Raw genomic sequence first — 16,564 nt, 5'->3', positions numbered from 1 at the left:
TGGCAATCGAGATTTCAGTTTGAAACAGTCCAGCTGAAGGATCTCGACCTGAAAGTCGATTTTACATTTCTCTCCACAGATGCTGCCTGAACCGCTCAGTCCCTCGAGTTCCTTACTCGATATTCCAGCATCTGCAGTCACTTGTGCCTCTCTTTTCAGAACTTGTCCCTTTCCGTCCTGCCTCGGACTGAACCAGGCTCTTCTCTCCGGCTTCATTTCTGTTCTGCTTCTTCTTTAGTCAATCACTCCTATGGAGCACAGGCCGCCAACAGCAGCTCGTCAGAGTCCCCTGTCCAGGGCGAAGGGTACTGGCCCTGTGGCTTCTCCTTTCACTACACGACTTCAATCGTCTTCCAGGGGAAGGTCCGTCCGATGTCATGGATGAGGCCTTTCAGTTTGAGTTCTGTGCACTGCCACTTTTCGGGATGAGGTTGCAAACCGAGGCCCAACTCCTCTTCTTTCGCAGCCGGGCGTAGGCAGTCCATGGCCGAGTTTTCATTTATGTTCTGATCTGTTTAATCTATTGCTGATCCCACCCTGCGATGGAGATTACCACTATTACTTCCCACTGAACACATCCAGCAGCAGAATGTTCATTCCCTGAGACTGTTCCGACATGCTTAATCTGTGTTGTGTCTGAGTTGTTTGATTCCACGAGTCTGCAGCGCGCGTAGTGGACAGTCGCGGTACTGCAGGGGATCAGCAGCTCCCGGAAGTGAAAGCATTCTGAATCAGGAAGTGCTGGAAGTTAACATGGCTTCGAAAGGACAGGTCGAGAGTTGGACCGAGGAGACAATTTGTCCCGTCTGCCTGGATTTCTTCACCGATCCGGTTATATTGGAGTGCGGACACAACTTCTGTCGCTCTTGTATCACACGGTGTTGGGAAAGGGGGGAGAGAAACTCCTGCCCAGAATGTAGAGCGGTGTTTGCTGACCGCACCCTCAAGGTCAATCGGGCCTTAGCAAATCTGGCCGAAAAAGCTCGAAATCTAAACCTGAATCCGAAAGGGAAGGAAAGTAAACGTCACTGCGAGGAACATGAGGAAGAACTGAAGCTGTTTTGTGAAACGGACAAGACACTCATCTGTCTGATCTGTAGAGACGCGCAGGAACACAGAGAGCACCGCTTCAAGCCGATTAAAGAAGCTGTTAAAATCTGCAAGGTAAAACTAACCCTGAATCGATACTCACTCCATCCTCAACACCGCACGAGCCTCCATAACCAACATATCGTTCTTCGCAACATATCGTTCCCCATCCCCAAAGGGATTCCACCACCAAGCACATCTTTCCGTCCAACAACCCCCCTCCACTCCCTCCACACAAGTCTCCAGGCTCTGTAGGGATCGCTGTCTACATAACTCCCTTATCCACCAGATCCTCTCCACTGATCTCCCTCCTGTCACTGATGCCTGCGAGCGGGACAACAGCAACATCTGATTCCTACACCTCCTCCCTCGTCATCACGCAGGACCCCATCAGTTGCATTCCTCACGTTTCTAACATTATCGATTGTCCTTTCGTATCAGATTCCTTCTTCTCCAGCCCTTTACCTCTTCCACCTGTCCCCTCTCAGCTCCTCACTTCATCACCCTCCCCCACGTTCCCCCTCACGTTGTCTCACCCGTCACCTGTCAGCTGGTTCTCGTCCCCAACCTTTTTATTCTGGCTTCTGTCCCATTCCTTCCCAGTCATAATGAAGGGTCTCATCCCGGAACACCGACTGTTTATTTCCCCTGAATAGATGCTGCCTGACTCACTGAGTTCCTCCGGCATTTTGTGTGATAATCGGGTTTGATCACCTGTTTATTTTGATGCATCTTTGTTTCTATTTCCTTCACTCTCTGACTTCCAGGATCAGCTAAAATCTTCCTTAGACTCTCTCACAAAAAAGAAATCAGACTTCCAGGAAAAGGAGCAGCAACAGAAAGAGAAGATATCCGGAGTTCGGGTGAGGCTTCCTGAGCGGAATTTGTGATATTACTGTCGAGCTTTGCTCCATTTAATGCAGAATAGCCGAGTGTCGCAGCTCCAGTGACCTAGGTTCGATCCTGACCTCTGCTGCTGTCTGTGTGGAGTTTGCATGCTCTCCCTGTGGCCATGACAGTTTCAGACACTTTCCAAGGACAGGCTGGATGAATGGTTAATTAAAGTTAACCCTGTGAGGGTGGGGAAGGGTGTATGTGAATCAGGTGGGAGTTAATGGGTCAATGGGGAGAATAGGTTTCAGGAAAACGTGAGGGAATGGGGTTGATGGGAATGTCTCAGAAGTAGTATGGACCCAAATGGACCGAATGGTCACCATAATGTCATAAGGAAATACAACACAGCAATACAGCAAACTAATCTTCACCTTTCATTTGACAGAAACAGTCACAGAGTCTTCAATCCCACATCACATCCCAGTTTGATGAACTGCGACAGATTATCACTGAGAAAGAGCAGAGCTTACTCAGGGATCTCAGGGAAGAAGAGAAGAGGATTCTCAACCCAATGGAGAAAAATTTTCTTAAGATTCAAGAGACTATAAGGATTATTCAGGAGGAAATCTCAGAGTTAAAGGAACAGATAGATCAAAAAGACGGTGTGATATTTCTCAAGGTGAGGGATTACATTTCAATTTGTTTCTTTAAAATTGAACTAAATGAACAGTGGTATATTTGAAATAAACACAGCACAGCGGCCAATTCTACCAAATCAATTGCCGCTGCTGGTGTCCTCACACAGAGTGTTAGACAGATCGGAGACAGATTGATATTCGATTCTTTATCAGCAACATACAATATTTAAGCAATGAAATTTCAGCATAATTCATCGTAAATTAAACTGCAATGAATCGGTCAACAAAAGATACAGCATCTGCCAGTCGCAGGCTCAAAACAGCCCAGAGCAAAGTACAAATATGTAACTTATTCCCTTCACTTTCACCAGGTCCCCACTCACGTGACTGATTATCGAAATAAACACGTAACACAGAATACAATGCAGACAGAAAACAGATGCGTTGCTCCTGCACACAGCATTTACAAATGGCAGTAAACAGTTTCTCACCATACAATTGATGCAACTTTTCAGGGTTGTTGTTTCCCCAAAACTGGACTTCCACAACATCTGTACATCCCAGGACAGAAAGCAATCTTTTCTGAAATGATTTACTCTGATCATAACACAGAGCTGCTGACTGTTTCCTTAATTACCACATTAAATATCCTCTAAAACTCCCATTAACACCCAGTTCCAGTCACAGGCTGCGAGTGTGTCTGGTGCGGTGGGTGTGAGGGTCTCTCTGTCAATCAGTGAGAACAAAGAATGTGACCCACACATCAGACTTATCCTCCATATCCGGTTTCCATCAGATTACAGAAACTTTCACTGTCTCTGCATTTTCAGATAAGTTTTACATGGGATTGTGTCCCATTCTCCTTCATGAGCAGGCCATTCTGTCCATCTTCTATCAGTTTCCCCTCTGTCACAATCCTCCTGCCACCTACTCACCACAACCAGCAACAGTGCCCCGAACTCCCTGGTCCCTCACGTGTTTATCCAGCCTCCCCATCACAGTCATTTCCATTTCAACCACTCCTGTGTCACTGAGTTCCACATCCTCTTCACTAAATTTCTTGTGGGATTTACTAAAAACCACCTGGCATTTTATCTTGGACTGAAGGTCTGTCCATAAATCGAAACATAGAAACAAAGAAAACCTCCAGCACAATACAGTCTCTTTGGCCCACAGTTCTGTGCCAAACATCTACTTACTTCAGAAATTACTTCCAGTTAGCCATAGCTCTTTATTTTTCTAAGCTCCATGTACCTATGTAGAATCTCTTGAAAGACCCTATCGCATCCACCTCCACCTTCGTTGCTGGCAGCTCATTCCACCCATTCCAAAACACTTACCCTGGCCATCTCCTCTGTACTACTTCCAAGCACCTGTGTCTTCTCGTGTGAGCCATAATCGAGGTACTTTTTCCACCTTCGCGCAATCAAATCCATCACTGATCTTAAATTGTTCCATTTTATCATTCTGACGTCTTATCCAGATGGTAATGCACAGCCTGTCCTGTCTTTCCTGTCAGTTCCATCCTGTCAGTTCCATCCTCTCAGTATTGGTCTAATTTTGAGAAATATTCCCTGTAATTTTCCCCATGGTTCTGTATTGCTGGTGTGTGTGTGTGTGTGTGACTGTGGGAGTGGGAATTTTCAACACCTTGTAATGATTTGGATGAAATTCAGGATGTGGACAGTAAGTCCAAGTCTAATCAGATTTGTGTTTTTATTTATTTCAGGAGGAAGCTCGTCGGAACAGAAGGTAGGACAGGCTCTTTACTGAAACCCTGTATGGATTTGTAAAAATGTTCAAAATTCCAGTTTATCACCAGCAGTTTAATATTTACAGAATCAGTGACGATGTCCAGGAATTGTCAGTGACAGATGAGACCCTACCGGTTGAAAAATTCGATCACCCCTATTTGTTGAAAACAGTGCTGAGAGAAACGCTTGATGCTATTAATCGAGGTAAAACTTACAAAGATTCTTTCCTCCCCACTCATGAGGGTTAATTTAGTTCCAATCTGAGGCAAAGATTGTCTGTAATACTGGGCTGAAGGGGAACTGAAGTTTATTTCACATCAACCCCACTGACTGGGAGGCATCACTGTCACATGGTCAGCTGGAGATGTCAGACCCCTGGACACACCAGCACAGGGTCACAATACAACCAATACACGGACTGGCTGATGAACCACTGTGTCCTGATCCCAGACACACTGCACTAACACACCAGGACATGAATTTGAATCCTACCTCAGTAGCGGGGAATTTAATACTGACTTGATGATATTGTAGGGAATAAAAGCGGGTATCAGTGTGGTGACCGGGATTGTCAGGAAAATACGCAAGTCCTTCATGTGCCCTGTGAGTGCAGACTCTGACTGACACAGGTCTTCCCCCTTCCGGATCAGCATCTCTCACTGTTGTTAGAGGCAGAAGAGGGGAGTGGTCGTGATCGGGGACTGAAGCGTCAGGGGAACAGACAGGAGAATCTATTAATGTGAATGGGACACCCGAATGGTATGTTGCCTCCTGGGTGCCAGGGTCAGGGATGCCTCGAATCGCGTCTGCAGCATTTTAGAGAGGGAGGGAAAACAGCCAGATATCTTGTTGCATTTTGGGACCAATTACATAGGAAGTAAAAACAAAGAGATCCTGATAGGAAAATGAAACATGAAATTGAATTGAATTGAATTGAATTGACCTCTTTACTTACATCCTTCATACGCATGAGGATTAAAAAATTTTATGTTACATCTCTGTCGCAATGTGCAAGGTGCAATTTATAGTAATTTATTATAAACAATATGTATAACATGCTGATCAATATAACATAAAAATACAGTTGTGTCCACATGAGTTAAGCAGTCTGATGGCCTGGTTGAAGAAGCTGTCCCGGAGTCTGTTGCTCCTGGCTTTTATGCTGCGGTACCGTATCCCGGATGGTAGCAACTGGTACAGTTTGTGGTTGGGGTGACTCTGGTCTACAAAGATCCTTCAGGACCTTTTTACACACCTGTCTTTGTAAAACAAGTTAGCAAACAATATCAAATTGTTATTCAAGTATTGCTAAAAAAATACGTTTGTAAAACAGATGAGAGTGGGTATAGGACTGCTGGAAAATGACGCCGGATATATAATAACTCGGGATAAAGATGAACTAAATGAGTATATTGCATCATTCTTCCCCGTGGAAGACACTAACACTGTGCCCGGTGTTGTAGGGTTCGAGGGAAGAGAAGTGAGTGCAGTTACTGTTACAAGGGAGAAGGTGCTCAAAACGCAAAAAGACCTAAAGGTACATAAGTTACCCGGACCAGATGAACTGCACCCTAGTGTTCTGAAACAGGTTACAGTAGAAATTATGGAGGCATTTCAAATGATCTTTCAAAAATCACTGGACCCTGGCATGGTGCCAGAGGTCTGGAAAATGGCAAATGTCACTTAGCTCTTTAAGTAAGGAGGAAGACAGCAGAAAGGAAATTATAGACAGTCAGCCTCACCTATGTGGTTGGGAAGAAATTGGAGTCAATTGATAAGTATGAGGTTATGGAATACTTGGTGACACTGGACAAGACAGGACAAGTCAGCATGGCTTCATTAAGGGAATATCCTGCCTGACAAACCTGTTGGGATTCTTTGAGGAGATTACAAGCAGGATAGATAAAGGGGATGCAGGGGATGTTGTATATTAGGAATCTCAGAAGGCCTTTGAAAAGTTGCCACACATGAAGGTGGTAACCAGGTTAAGAGGCCATGGTAATACAGAAAAGTTACAGGCATGGTTAGAACATTGGCTGATTGGTAGGGAACAGCGGATGAATGTAAAGGGATCCTTTTCTGGTTGGCTGCCAGTGACTCGTGTTCCACAGGGATCAGTGCTAGGGCACCATCATTTTATGCTGTATATCAAGATTCAGCTGATGGAATAGACCGTAAGATATAGGAGCAGAAATAGGCCTTTCGGCCCATTGAGTCTGCTCCAACATTCAGTCATGGGCAGACCCAATTCTTTCAGACATCCCCACTCCCCTGCTTTCACCCCATACCATTTGTTGCCCTGGCTAAATGAGAACCGATATACCTCTGCCTTAAATATGCCTTGGCTTCCACAGCCACTTGTCGCAACAAATTCCACACACGAACTAAAGTAACTTCTCCGCATCTCAGTTCTAAAAGGACGTCCTTCAATCCTGAATTCATACCTTCTTGTCCTAGAGTAGATGGCTTTGTTTCCAAGTTTGCAGATGATATGCGTGCGCGCACACACACACACACACACACACACACACACACACTATCAGAGTGCGACACACGGCCACAGAAATAGGCACAAATTCCCATTTAGGATTGAAATCTGCCGTCCTTACCCAGTCTGTCTGTTCTGTGGCACTGAGCTGCCCTCTGACGTGACGTCACATCAACACTTCACAGACAGACTCCGGGGTGAGATTCCTCAGGAGGATGATCAGGGAGGGTTTGATGGATGTTGAACTCACGGCCCACTTCATCAATCTGCAAGACTAAGATGTCTTCTTGAGCATGTCCCATTTGTGTTTGTTTGCCCCCCCCCATCCCTCTAACCATTTCCTATATGTGTACCTGTCTAAATTTATTTTACAGTATTTTATTTTTACCTGCTTCTACAGCGTCTGAGGGCAAATTCCATTTACCAACCTCCCTCTCTATGAGAATGTTACCCGATAGACCACTCATAAAAATTTCCCGTCTCACTTTCAATCTGAGGCCTTTGGTTCTGTACTCCCATTTCTTGGAAAAAGAAACGTTATTTAAGCTCCTTATGAATTATTTACCTCGATAAGGGGTCATACCTGAACATCCTACACTACAGCTGAATAGCCCAAGCCTTTAAGCCAAGCCCCCCCAGTCCTGGTAACATCCCCCTGAAGCCTCCTGTCCAGTGTAATGACAACCTCCCCATATTCGGGAACCGGAAATGCAGACAATACTCCAAGTGTGGTCTATCATCGACATCAAAGGCCTTGCTGAATTTCATGTGGACAGTGTGGAACAGGGTGATGAATACAGGACTGAAGGTGTTTTATTAGATTGGGATGCCTTGTGCAGGAAGGCACAGAGTCGAATGTACTTCCTAAGAAGGTTGGTGTCATTCAATGTCTGCAGTGAGATGCTGAAGATGTTCTATAGGTCAGTTGTGGAGAGCGCCCTCTTCTTTGTGGTGGCGTGTTGGGGAGGAAGCATTAAGAAGAGGGACGCCTCACGTCTTAATAAGCTGGTAAGGAAGGCGGGCTCTGTCGTGGGCAAAGGACTGGAGAGTTTAACATCGGTAGCTGAGCGAAGGGCGCTGAGTAGGCTACGGTCAATTATGGATAACTGAACATCCTCTACATAGCACCATCCAGAGACAGAGAAGCAGTTTCAGTGACAGGTTACTATCAATGCAATGCTCCTCAGACAGGATGAAGAGGTCAATACTCCCCAATGCCATTAGGCTTTACAATTCTACCTCCAGGACTTAAGAACTTTTTAAAAGCTATTAATGCTTTTTGAGACGGTGATTTAGATGCATATCATATTTTTTTTACTGAGTTAAGTATTGTATGTAATTAGTTTTGCTACAGCAAGTGTATGGGACATTGGAAAAAAGTTGAATTTCCCCATGGGGATGAATAAAGTATCTATCTATCTATCTATCTATCTATCTATCTATCTATCTATCTATCTATCTATCTATCTATCTATCTATCTATCTATCTATCTATCTATCTATCTAAGAAGGGCGGCGTGGGAGCTAGATTCTGAAGGAAGGAAGTTTTTTTAAAAAAACTTTGCGTACAAGAACGGCGAGACTGCGTAGGACAGCGCGGAGAGTTTGAAAAGATGACCACCCTATACAGCGGGCAGCGGAGTGGGTGGCAGCAGAGTGTAGGGCTTTGGCTCAACGGGCTTAGGCGGTAACGGGAAGAGGCGAGAGCGAGGCACCGACTCTTTTTCTCCCCTTGGCAAATCGGCCCGGACGGACGGGGGAACAGAGGGGCACATTAGCTAATGGTTTAAAAAGTCCGTGTGCTTGGCGAAGTAAGTGGGTGAGTAGACCTATCTTTCTTTGTTTCATTCCTGTAGAATTAGGTAGCATGTCTGCAGGGTTAGTGCTTTGTTCAGGGTGTCAGATGTGGGAATCCTGGGAGACCTCCAGCCTCCCTGATAGCCACATCTGCACCAGGTGAACCGAGATTCAGCTCCTCGGAGACCGTGTTAGGGATCTGGAGCTGCAGCTTGATGACCTACTGCTTATTAGAGAAAATGAAGAGGTGATAGACAGGAGCTACAGGGAGGTAGTCATCCCTAGGCTACAGGGGTCAGAAAACTGCGTGACTGTCAGGAGAGAGAAGGGAAATGCCCTGATAGTGGAGTGCACCCCTGTGACTGCCCCCCTCAGCAACAAGTATATCGTTTCGGATGCTGTTGAGGGGGATGACCTGACAGGGGACGGCCACGGTGACCGGGTTTCTGGCACTGAGCCTGGCGCTGTTATGCAGGAGGGAAGGAGGGAGAAGAGGAATGCGGTAGTCAGAGGGGATTCCATAGTCAGGGGAACAGACTGGAGATTCTGTGAGCCTGGTAGAGATACCCGCATGGTGTGCTGCCTCCCAGGTGCCAGGGTATGGGATGTCTCGGATCGGGTCCAGAATATTCTGAAGGGAGAGGGCGTGCAGCCAGCTGTCTTGGTACATGTTGGTACCAATGACATAGATAGGAAAAGGGAGGAGGTCCTGAAGAGAGATTTCCGGGAGTTAGGAATGAAGCTGAGAAGCAGGACCTCTAGGGTAGTAATCTCAGGATTGCTACCTGTGCCACGTGCTAGCGAGGGCAAGAATAGTAGGATCAGGCTGATGAATGCGTGGCTGAGAGACTGGTGCAGGGGGCAGGGCTTCAGATTCTTGGATCATTGGGATCTCTTCAGGGGGAAGTATTAACTGTTCAAAAAGGACGGGTTACACCTGAACCATAGCGGGAATGTTTAATAGAGCTGTTAGGGAGGGTTTAAACTAATTTGGCAGGGGGATGGGAAACCGGAATGATAGAGCGGAGGAGGGGGAAAACAGAAATAAATCTAAGATAGTGAGCAGTAAAGATGTCAGGAAGGACAGGCAGGTGATGGGGCAAATTTGCAGCCACTGGGATGAGTTGCAGTGCAATCAAAAGAAAAAGTATTAAATACTGGACTTAAGGTGTTATACTTAAGTACACACAGCATAAGGAATAAGGTGGATGATCTTGACGTACAGCTACAGATTGGCAGGTATAATTTTGTGGCCATCACTGAGACGTAGCTAAAGGATGCATGTCTCTGAGAGCTGAACGTCCAAGGATACAGGGTTTATCGGAAGGATAGGCAGGTAGGCAGAGGGAGTGGCATGGAAATGATATTAAATCATTAGAAAGAGGTGACATAGGATCGGAAGGTGCAGAATCTTTATGGGTTGAGCTAAGAAATCGCAGGGGTAAAAGGACCCTGATGGCAGTTATATACAGGCCTCCTAACAGCTGCAGTGTGGTGGACTACAAATTACAACAGGAAATAGAAAAGGCTTGCCAGAAGGGCAGTGTTATGATAATTGTGGGGGATTTTAACATGCGAGTGGATTGGGAAAATCAGGTCGACACTGGATCTCAAGAGAGAGAATTTGTAGAATGTCTACGAGATGGCTTTTCATAACAGCCTGTTGTTGAGCCCACTAGGGGATCAGAGGTACTGGATTGGATATTGTGTAATGAACCAGAGGTGATTAGAGAGATTGAGGTGAAGGAACCGTTAGGAGACAGTGATCGTAACATGATTGAGTTCACTGTGAAATTTGAGAAAGAGAAGCCGAAATCCGATGTGTCGGTATTGCAGTGGAGTAAAGGAAATTACAGTGGCACGAGAGAGGAACTGGCCAAATTTGACTGAAAAGGGACACTAGCGGGAGGACAGCAGAGCAGCAGTGGCTGGAGTTTATGCGAGAAGTGAGGAAGGTGCAACACAGATATATTCCAAAAAAGAAGAAATTTTCGAATGGAAAAAGGATGCGACCGTTGCTGACAAGAGAAGTGAAAGCCAAAGTAAAAGCAAAGGAGAGGGCATTCAAGGAAACAAAAATTATTGGGAAGACAGAGGATTGGGAAGTTTTTAAAAGCTTACAAAAGGAAACTAAGAAGGCCATTAAGAGGGAAAAGGTGAACTATGAAAGGAAGCTAACAAATAATATCAAAGAAGTTACTACAAGCTTTTTCAAGTACATAAAGAGTAAAAAACGGGTGAGAGTGGATATAGGACAGAAAGAAAATGATGCTGGAGAAATTGTAATGGGAGATAAGGAGATGGCTGAGGAACTGAACGAGTATTTGCATCAGTCCTCACTGAGGAAGATATCAGCAGTATACTGGACACTCAAGGGTGTCAGGGAAGAGAAGTGTGCGCAGTCACAATTACGACAGAGAAAGTACTCAGGAAGCTGAATAGTCTAAGGGTAGATAATTCTCCAGGACCAGATGGAATGCACCCTTGTGTTTTGAAGGAAGTAGCTGTGGAGACTGCGGAGGCATTAGCAATGATCTTTCAAAAGTCAATAGATTCTGGCATGGTTCCGGAGGAGTGGAAGATTGTAAATGCCACTCTGTTATTTAAGAAAGGGGCAAGGAAGCAAAAAGTAAATTATAGACCTGTTAGCTTGACATCGGTGGTTGGGCAGTTGTTGGAATCAATTGTCAAGGATGAGGTTCCCGAGTATCTGGAGGCATATGACAAGATAGGCAGAACTCAGCATGGTTTCCTTAAAGGAAAATCCTGCCTGACAAACCCATTGAAATTTTTTGAGGAGATTACAAGTAGGCTAGACAAGGGAGATGCAGTGAATGTTGTGTATTTGGATTTTCAGAAGGCCTTTGACAAGGTGCCACACATGAGGCTGCTAAACAAGATAAGAGCCCATGGAATTACGGGAAAGTTACATATGTGGATCGAGCGTTGGCTGATTGACAGGAAACAGAGAGTGGGAATAAACGGATCCTATTCTGGTTGGCTGCCGGTTACCAGTGGTGTTCCACAGGGGTCCGTGTTGGGGCCGCATCTTTTTACGTTGTATATCAACTATTTGGATTATGGAATAGATGGCTTTGTGGCTAAGTTTGCTGATGATACAAAGATAAGTGGAGGGGACGGTAGTGCTGAGGAAACAGAGAGTCTGCAGAGAGACTTGGATAGATTAGGAGAATGGTCAAAGAAGTGGCAAATGAAATACAATATTGAAAAGTGTATGGTCATGCACGTTGGTAGAAGAAATAAACGGGCAGACTATTATTAAATGGAGAGAGAATTCAAAGTTCTGAGATGCAATGGGACTTGGGAGTGCTCGTGCAGGATACCCTTAAGGTTAACCTCCAGGTTGAGTCAGTGGTGAAGAAGGCGAATGCAATGTTGGCATTCATTTCTAGAGGAATAGAGTATAGGAGCAGGGATGTGACGTTGAGGTTGTATAAGGAACTGGTAAGACATGACTTGGAATACTGTGTGCAGTTTTGGGCTCCTTATTTAAGAAAGGATGTTCTGACATTGGAGAGGGTTCAGAGCAAATCCACTAGAATGATTCTGGGAATGAGAGGGTTAACATATGAGGAACATTTGACCGCTCTTGGACTGAACTCCTTGGAGTTTAGAAGAATGAGGGGGGACCTCAGAGAAACATTTCGAATGTTAAAAGGCATGGACAGAGTGGTTTTGGCAAAGTTGTTTCCCATGATGGTGGAGTCTAGTACGAGAGAGCATGACTTAAGGATTGAAGGGCGCCCATTCAGAACGGAGATGCAAAGAATTTTTTTTTTAGCCAGAGGGTGGTGAATCTGTGAATTTCTTGTGGCAGTGGAGGCCAGGTCATTGGGTGTATTTAAGACAGAGATTGGTCGGTATGTGAGTAGCCAGGGCATCAAAGGTCATGGTGAGAAGGTGGGGGAGTGGGATTAAATGGGAGAATGGATCCGCTCATGATAAAATGGCGGAGCAGGTTCGAAGGGCCGAATGGCCGGCTTCGGCTGCTTTGACTTATGGTCTTATTTGAATGCACCAGTATACATAATAAGGATCTTGTAGCACAGGTAGAGTTTGGCAGGTACAAACGTAGGCAGGTACGACTTTGGTCGAAAAAATTAAACGCATAGACAATTCTGTAAACAGGGCGAAATTCAAAAATCAGAGGTGCAAAGGGACATGGGTGTCCTTGTGCAGGATTCCCTGAAGGTTAACTTGCAGTTTGTGTCAGTGGTAAGATTGGCAAACTCAATGTTTGCTTTCATTTCGAGAGGATTAGAATACAAGAGCAAGGATGTAATTCTGAGGTTTTATAAGGCATTGGTCAGATCACACTTGGAGTATTGTGAGCAGTTTTGGGTCCCTTCTATCGGAAAACATGTACTGGCACTGGAGGGGGTGCAGAAGATTCACAAGAATGATTCCGGGAATGAAAGAGTTAACAGATGAGGAGTGTTTGATGGTTCTGGGCCTGTACTCACGGGAGTTTAGAAGAATGGCTGATTTATTATCCCTCTCAACCCTATTCTCCCGCCTCCTCCCCATAACTTTTGAGACTCTGACTAATCAAGAACTTTACTTATTAACTTCTGCTTTAAAAATCAAACAGGAGAAAATCTGCAGATGCTGGTAATCCAAGCTACACAGGTCCTGATGAAGGGTCTCGCCAGATCTCTCTGACACCTGTCTGGAGAGAGTTGATGTTGGGAGGATGTGGGTGGGTCGAGAACGGTAAGCACAGCCTCCGACTATAGGGATGTCCATTCAGGACAGAGATGAGGAGGAATTCCTTTATCCACAGGATAGTGAATCTGCCACAGGCAACTGTGGAGGTCAAATAATTGAGTATATTTTAAGCAGAGTAACACACACAAATTGTTGGGGGAACGGCAGGCCGGGAAGTTTCTATGGAAAAGAGTAAACAGTCCATGGTTCAGACTGAAACACTTCATCAGGACCTGTGTTGCTTAAGGGTCACTGCAAATTCATCCCGTCCTAATGAGGGGCTGCGGGGGATGGGGTTGTGTGAAAGGGGACAAAGTCATCCTCATCTGCCATCGTTGCCCCCTCCAGCTTCTCATTACCTCTACACACACAGTTCACCCACGGGGTTTCCACCCCTCCCCCCTCCTGGTTCAATCTGCCATTCATCTCTCCCCTACTGGTTCCCATTATCACCTCCTTTACTGTCACAAATCATCACACTGCCCCACTGCACACTCACAAATGAATGTGAACATTGAATGAAGGGCCTGTCCCTGTGCTGTACTGCTCTATGTTCTCTGTTCCCTGTTTCGAAGAATGAGATGAGATCTCATGGAAACACAAAATTCTTTCAGGGGTCAACAGGCAGGAGTGAGGGAGGATGTTTCCCCTATTCAGTGGAAAACCCTTGGGGAGACATTAGTTGTCCACCCGCTTTCGTCGGGTCAAACCTCCCCCCGATCCCCGGGGCCGCGCTACCCGAGTCTCCCCCCCCGATCCCCGGGGCCGCGCTGCCCGAGTCTCCCCCCGATCCCCGGGGACTCTCTAATTCTCTGCTTCTCCCTCCAGTCTCTGTCACCCTGGATGTGGAAACGGCGGGTCCGTATGTCGAGGTGTCTGAGGATCGGAAGAGTGTGAGATGGACGCGGACCTGGAGGGATCTCCCTGACTCCGGGAAGAGATTCACAGACCGGCCTTGTGTGCTGGGATCGGAGGGATTCACATTGGGGAGACGTTACTGGGAGGTGGAGGTGACGGGGATTCGGGGCTGGTGGCTGGGAGTCGCCGCAGAGTCTGTGAAGAGGAAGGGATGGGTCAGTCTGAGTCCGGAGACCGGATTCTGGGTCATCGGGCGGGATTATGACGTGTTACATCGGGATTGTGACGTGTCCGGTCTCCCCTCCCCCGAGTCCCGTCTCGCTGCCGGTCCCATCCCCGGGAGGATGGGAGTTTATCTCAGTTACGAGTCCGGGACAGTTTCATTTTACAACGCGGAGACCAAGTCCCGTCTCCACACCTTCACTGGGAATAAATTCACGGGTAAACTTTATCCTTTCTTCGCGCCCTGTGATAGAAACCAGTGGCTGAGAATTTGCTCCGTTTCCGCTCCGGGTCTGTAATCGGGTCGGGTCCCGTGTCCGGCGTCAGGAGTAAAGTCCCTGTAAATATAAATGTGCGGAGAGTGCAGCTAAATACGTGGCTAAGGAGATGGTGCAGGAGGGAGGGCTTCATGTTTCTGGACAATTGGGTTTTGTTCCCAGGAAGGTGGGACCTGTTCCGACGGGATGATTTGCCCCTGAACTGGAGGGGGACTAACAACGTTGCGGGTAGATTTGGAGTGCTGCTGGGGGGCGGGTGGAGGGGGTTAAACTAGATTTGCAGAGGGAGGGGAACCAGAGTGTTAGAGCAGATAGTGAGTTGGAGGAGGATAAAGGTCATGCGAGGACTGCATGTATAGACAGAAATCAAAGGTTTGTACATTAGGTTGTAAATTAATTTTCAGAGCTTTAGAAATTGTAGAAAATAAAGATTTCTAAAAAGATTTTGATGAAGAACATGACCAGAACATATGTGAAAAATTGGCTACTTCAGTTTTACACCTATCGCAATAATTGTCTATGTTAGGAAATATTTTGGATAGTCTCTCCTTTGTTAAATAGTAACAGTGAACAATTTTAAATTGAATTAAACACTGATTGGTTCATATTAAAGAAGAATTGACCATCTTCATTAACAAAGGTCATATTAAGTTCTCTTTCCCAAACTTGTTTGTTCTTTAGTGATTAAGGGGATCTGTTTTTTTTTGCAGATTTATTTATTTTTATTTTCGTTTATTTTGTGATGGTCGATTGATGACATTTGAAGAGTTAATTAGTAAATATTCTCTCTCTCATACACACTTACTGCAATATCTTCAGGTTAGACATTTTTACAAAAATAATTATCTCAGTTTCCATATATGCAAGAATCTGATTTGTTGGATAATATTTTGAATATGAATCCTTAAGTAAGAGAATTTGTAATTCTCATTGGTAGAATTTATAATTTATTTTTAATACATTATTACAAAAAGATAACCTCCCACCTAAGGTTTATACATGATAGAAATATTCGTTGTTTCAGACGTGATAGAGGGGGAGGGATGAAAGGGAGAGGAGTGGCATTACTAGTCAGGGAAAATATCACAGCTGTGCATAGACAGGACAGACCGGAGGGCTTGTCTACAGAGGTCATATGGTTGGAGCTGAGGAACGGGAAAGGTGTCTCAACACTAATAGGGGTGTATTATAGACCGCCCAATAGTCAGTGAGAATTGGAGGAGCAAATCTGTATAAAGATAGTAGACCTACTTTCATACCCTTCCTCTTAACTAAGGTTTTTTTTCGGTCCCTTGCTTTCAGCTCTTTTTTTTTTTGGTAGTCGGCATTATTATTTTCTGTTTTTAAGTGTATTTACAGTTTTGGGGGTTTGAATGTCCTGATTTATGGACTGGAGTTGTGGTTGGACTGCAGTTTTTTTTGTTACGGGGCTTGGGGAGGAAGTAATTTTACATGTCTTCAATTTGGCTGCTTTCTCAATTATCTTTTTTGTATTATATTATTATTGTATGTTTATTTTTGCACTGTATTTATTTTCTTCATTTTGATTTGGGGTTTTTTTTCTATCTGTAGCGATGTAGAAAATGCATAAAAAACTAATTAAAAAAGATAGTAGACCGATGTAAGAAACAGGAAGTTGTAATAGTAGGGGATTTTAACTTTCCACATATTGACTGGGACTCCAAAAAACTGTAATAGGGCTCGATGGCTTGGAGTTTGTGAAATGTTTTCAGGAAAGTTTTCTAAATCAATATATAGAAGTACCTACGAGAGAGGATGCAATACTTGATCTCCTATTAGGAAACCAGACAGGTCAGGTGACAGAAGTATGTGTGGGCGAACATTTTGGGTCCAGTGACCATAATGTCATTAGTTTCA

The 16,564-nt window shown here is 45.1% G+C and overlaps 1 protein-coding gene across 1 annotated transcript in view; it reads left to right on the top strand.

The window, feature by feature from the left end:
* LOC140724080 (zinc-binding protein A33-like) overlaps nucleotides 1-14,707 on the top strand; it is a 60,957-nt gene extending 46,250 nt beyond the window's left edge. The window contains exons 2-5 of the mRNA XM_073038563.1: nucleotides 2,369-2,602; nucleotides 4,291-4,313; nucleotides 4,401-4,519; nucleotides 14,157-14,707. Of these exons, the coding sequence (XP_072894664.1) occupies nucleotides 2,369-2,602; nucleotides 4,291-4,313; nucleotides 4,401-4,519; nucleotides 14,157-14,707 (927 nt within the window). The remainder of the gene's footprint in view (nucleotides 1-2,368; nucleotides 2,603-4,290; nucleotides 4,314-4,400; nucleotides 4,520-14,156) is intronic.
* Nucleotides 14,708-16,564: the final 1,857 nt, after the last annotated feature.

Source organism: Hemitrygon akajei, unplaced genomic scaffold (genome assembly GCF_048418815.1).
Source record: "Hemitrygon akajei unplaced genomic scaffold, sHemAka1.3 Scf000159, whole genome shotgun sequence".
Classification (NCBI taxonomy): domain Eukaryota; kingdom Metazoa; phylum Chordata; class Chondrichthyes; order Myliobatiformes; family Dasyatidae; genus Hemitrygon; species Hemitrygon akajei.
The sequence above is the reverse complement of the archived record's forward strand: the minus strand, read 5'-3'. Positions and strand labels throughout refer to the sequence as shown.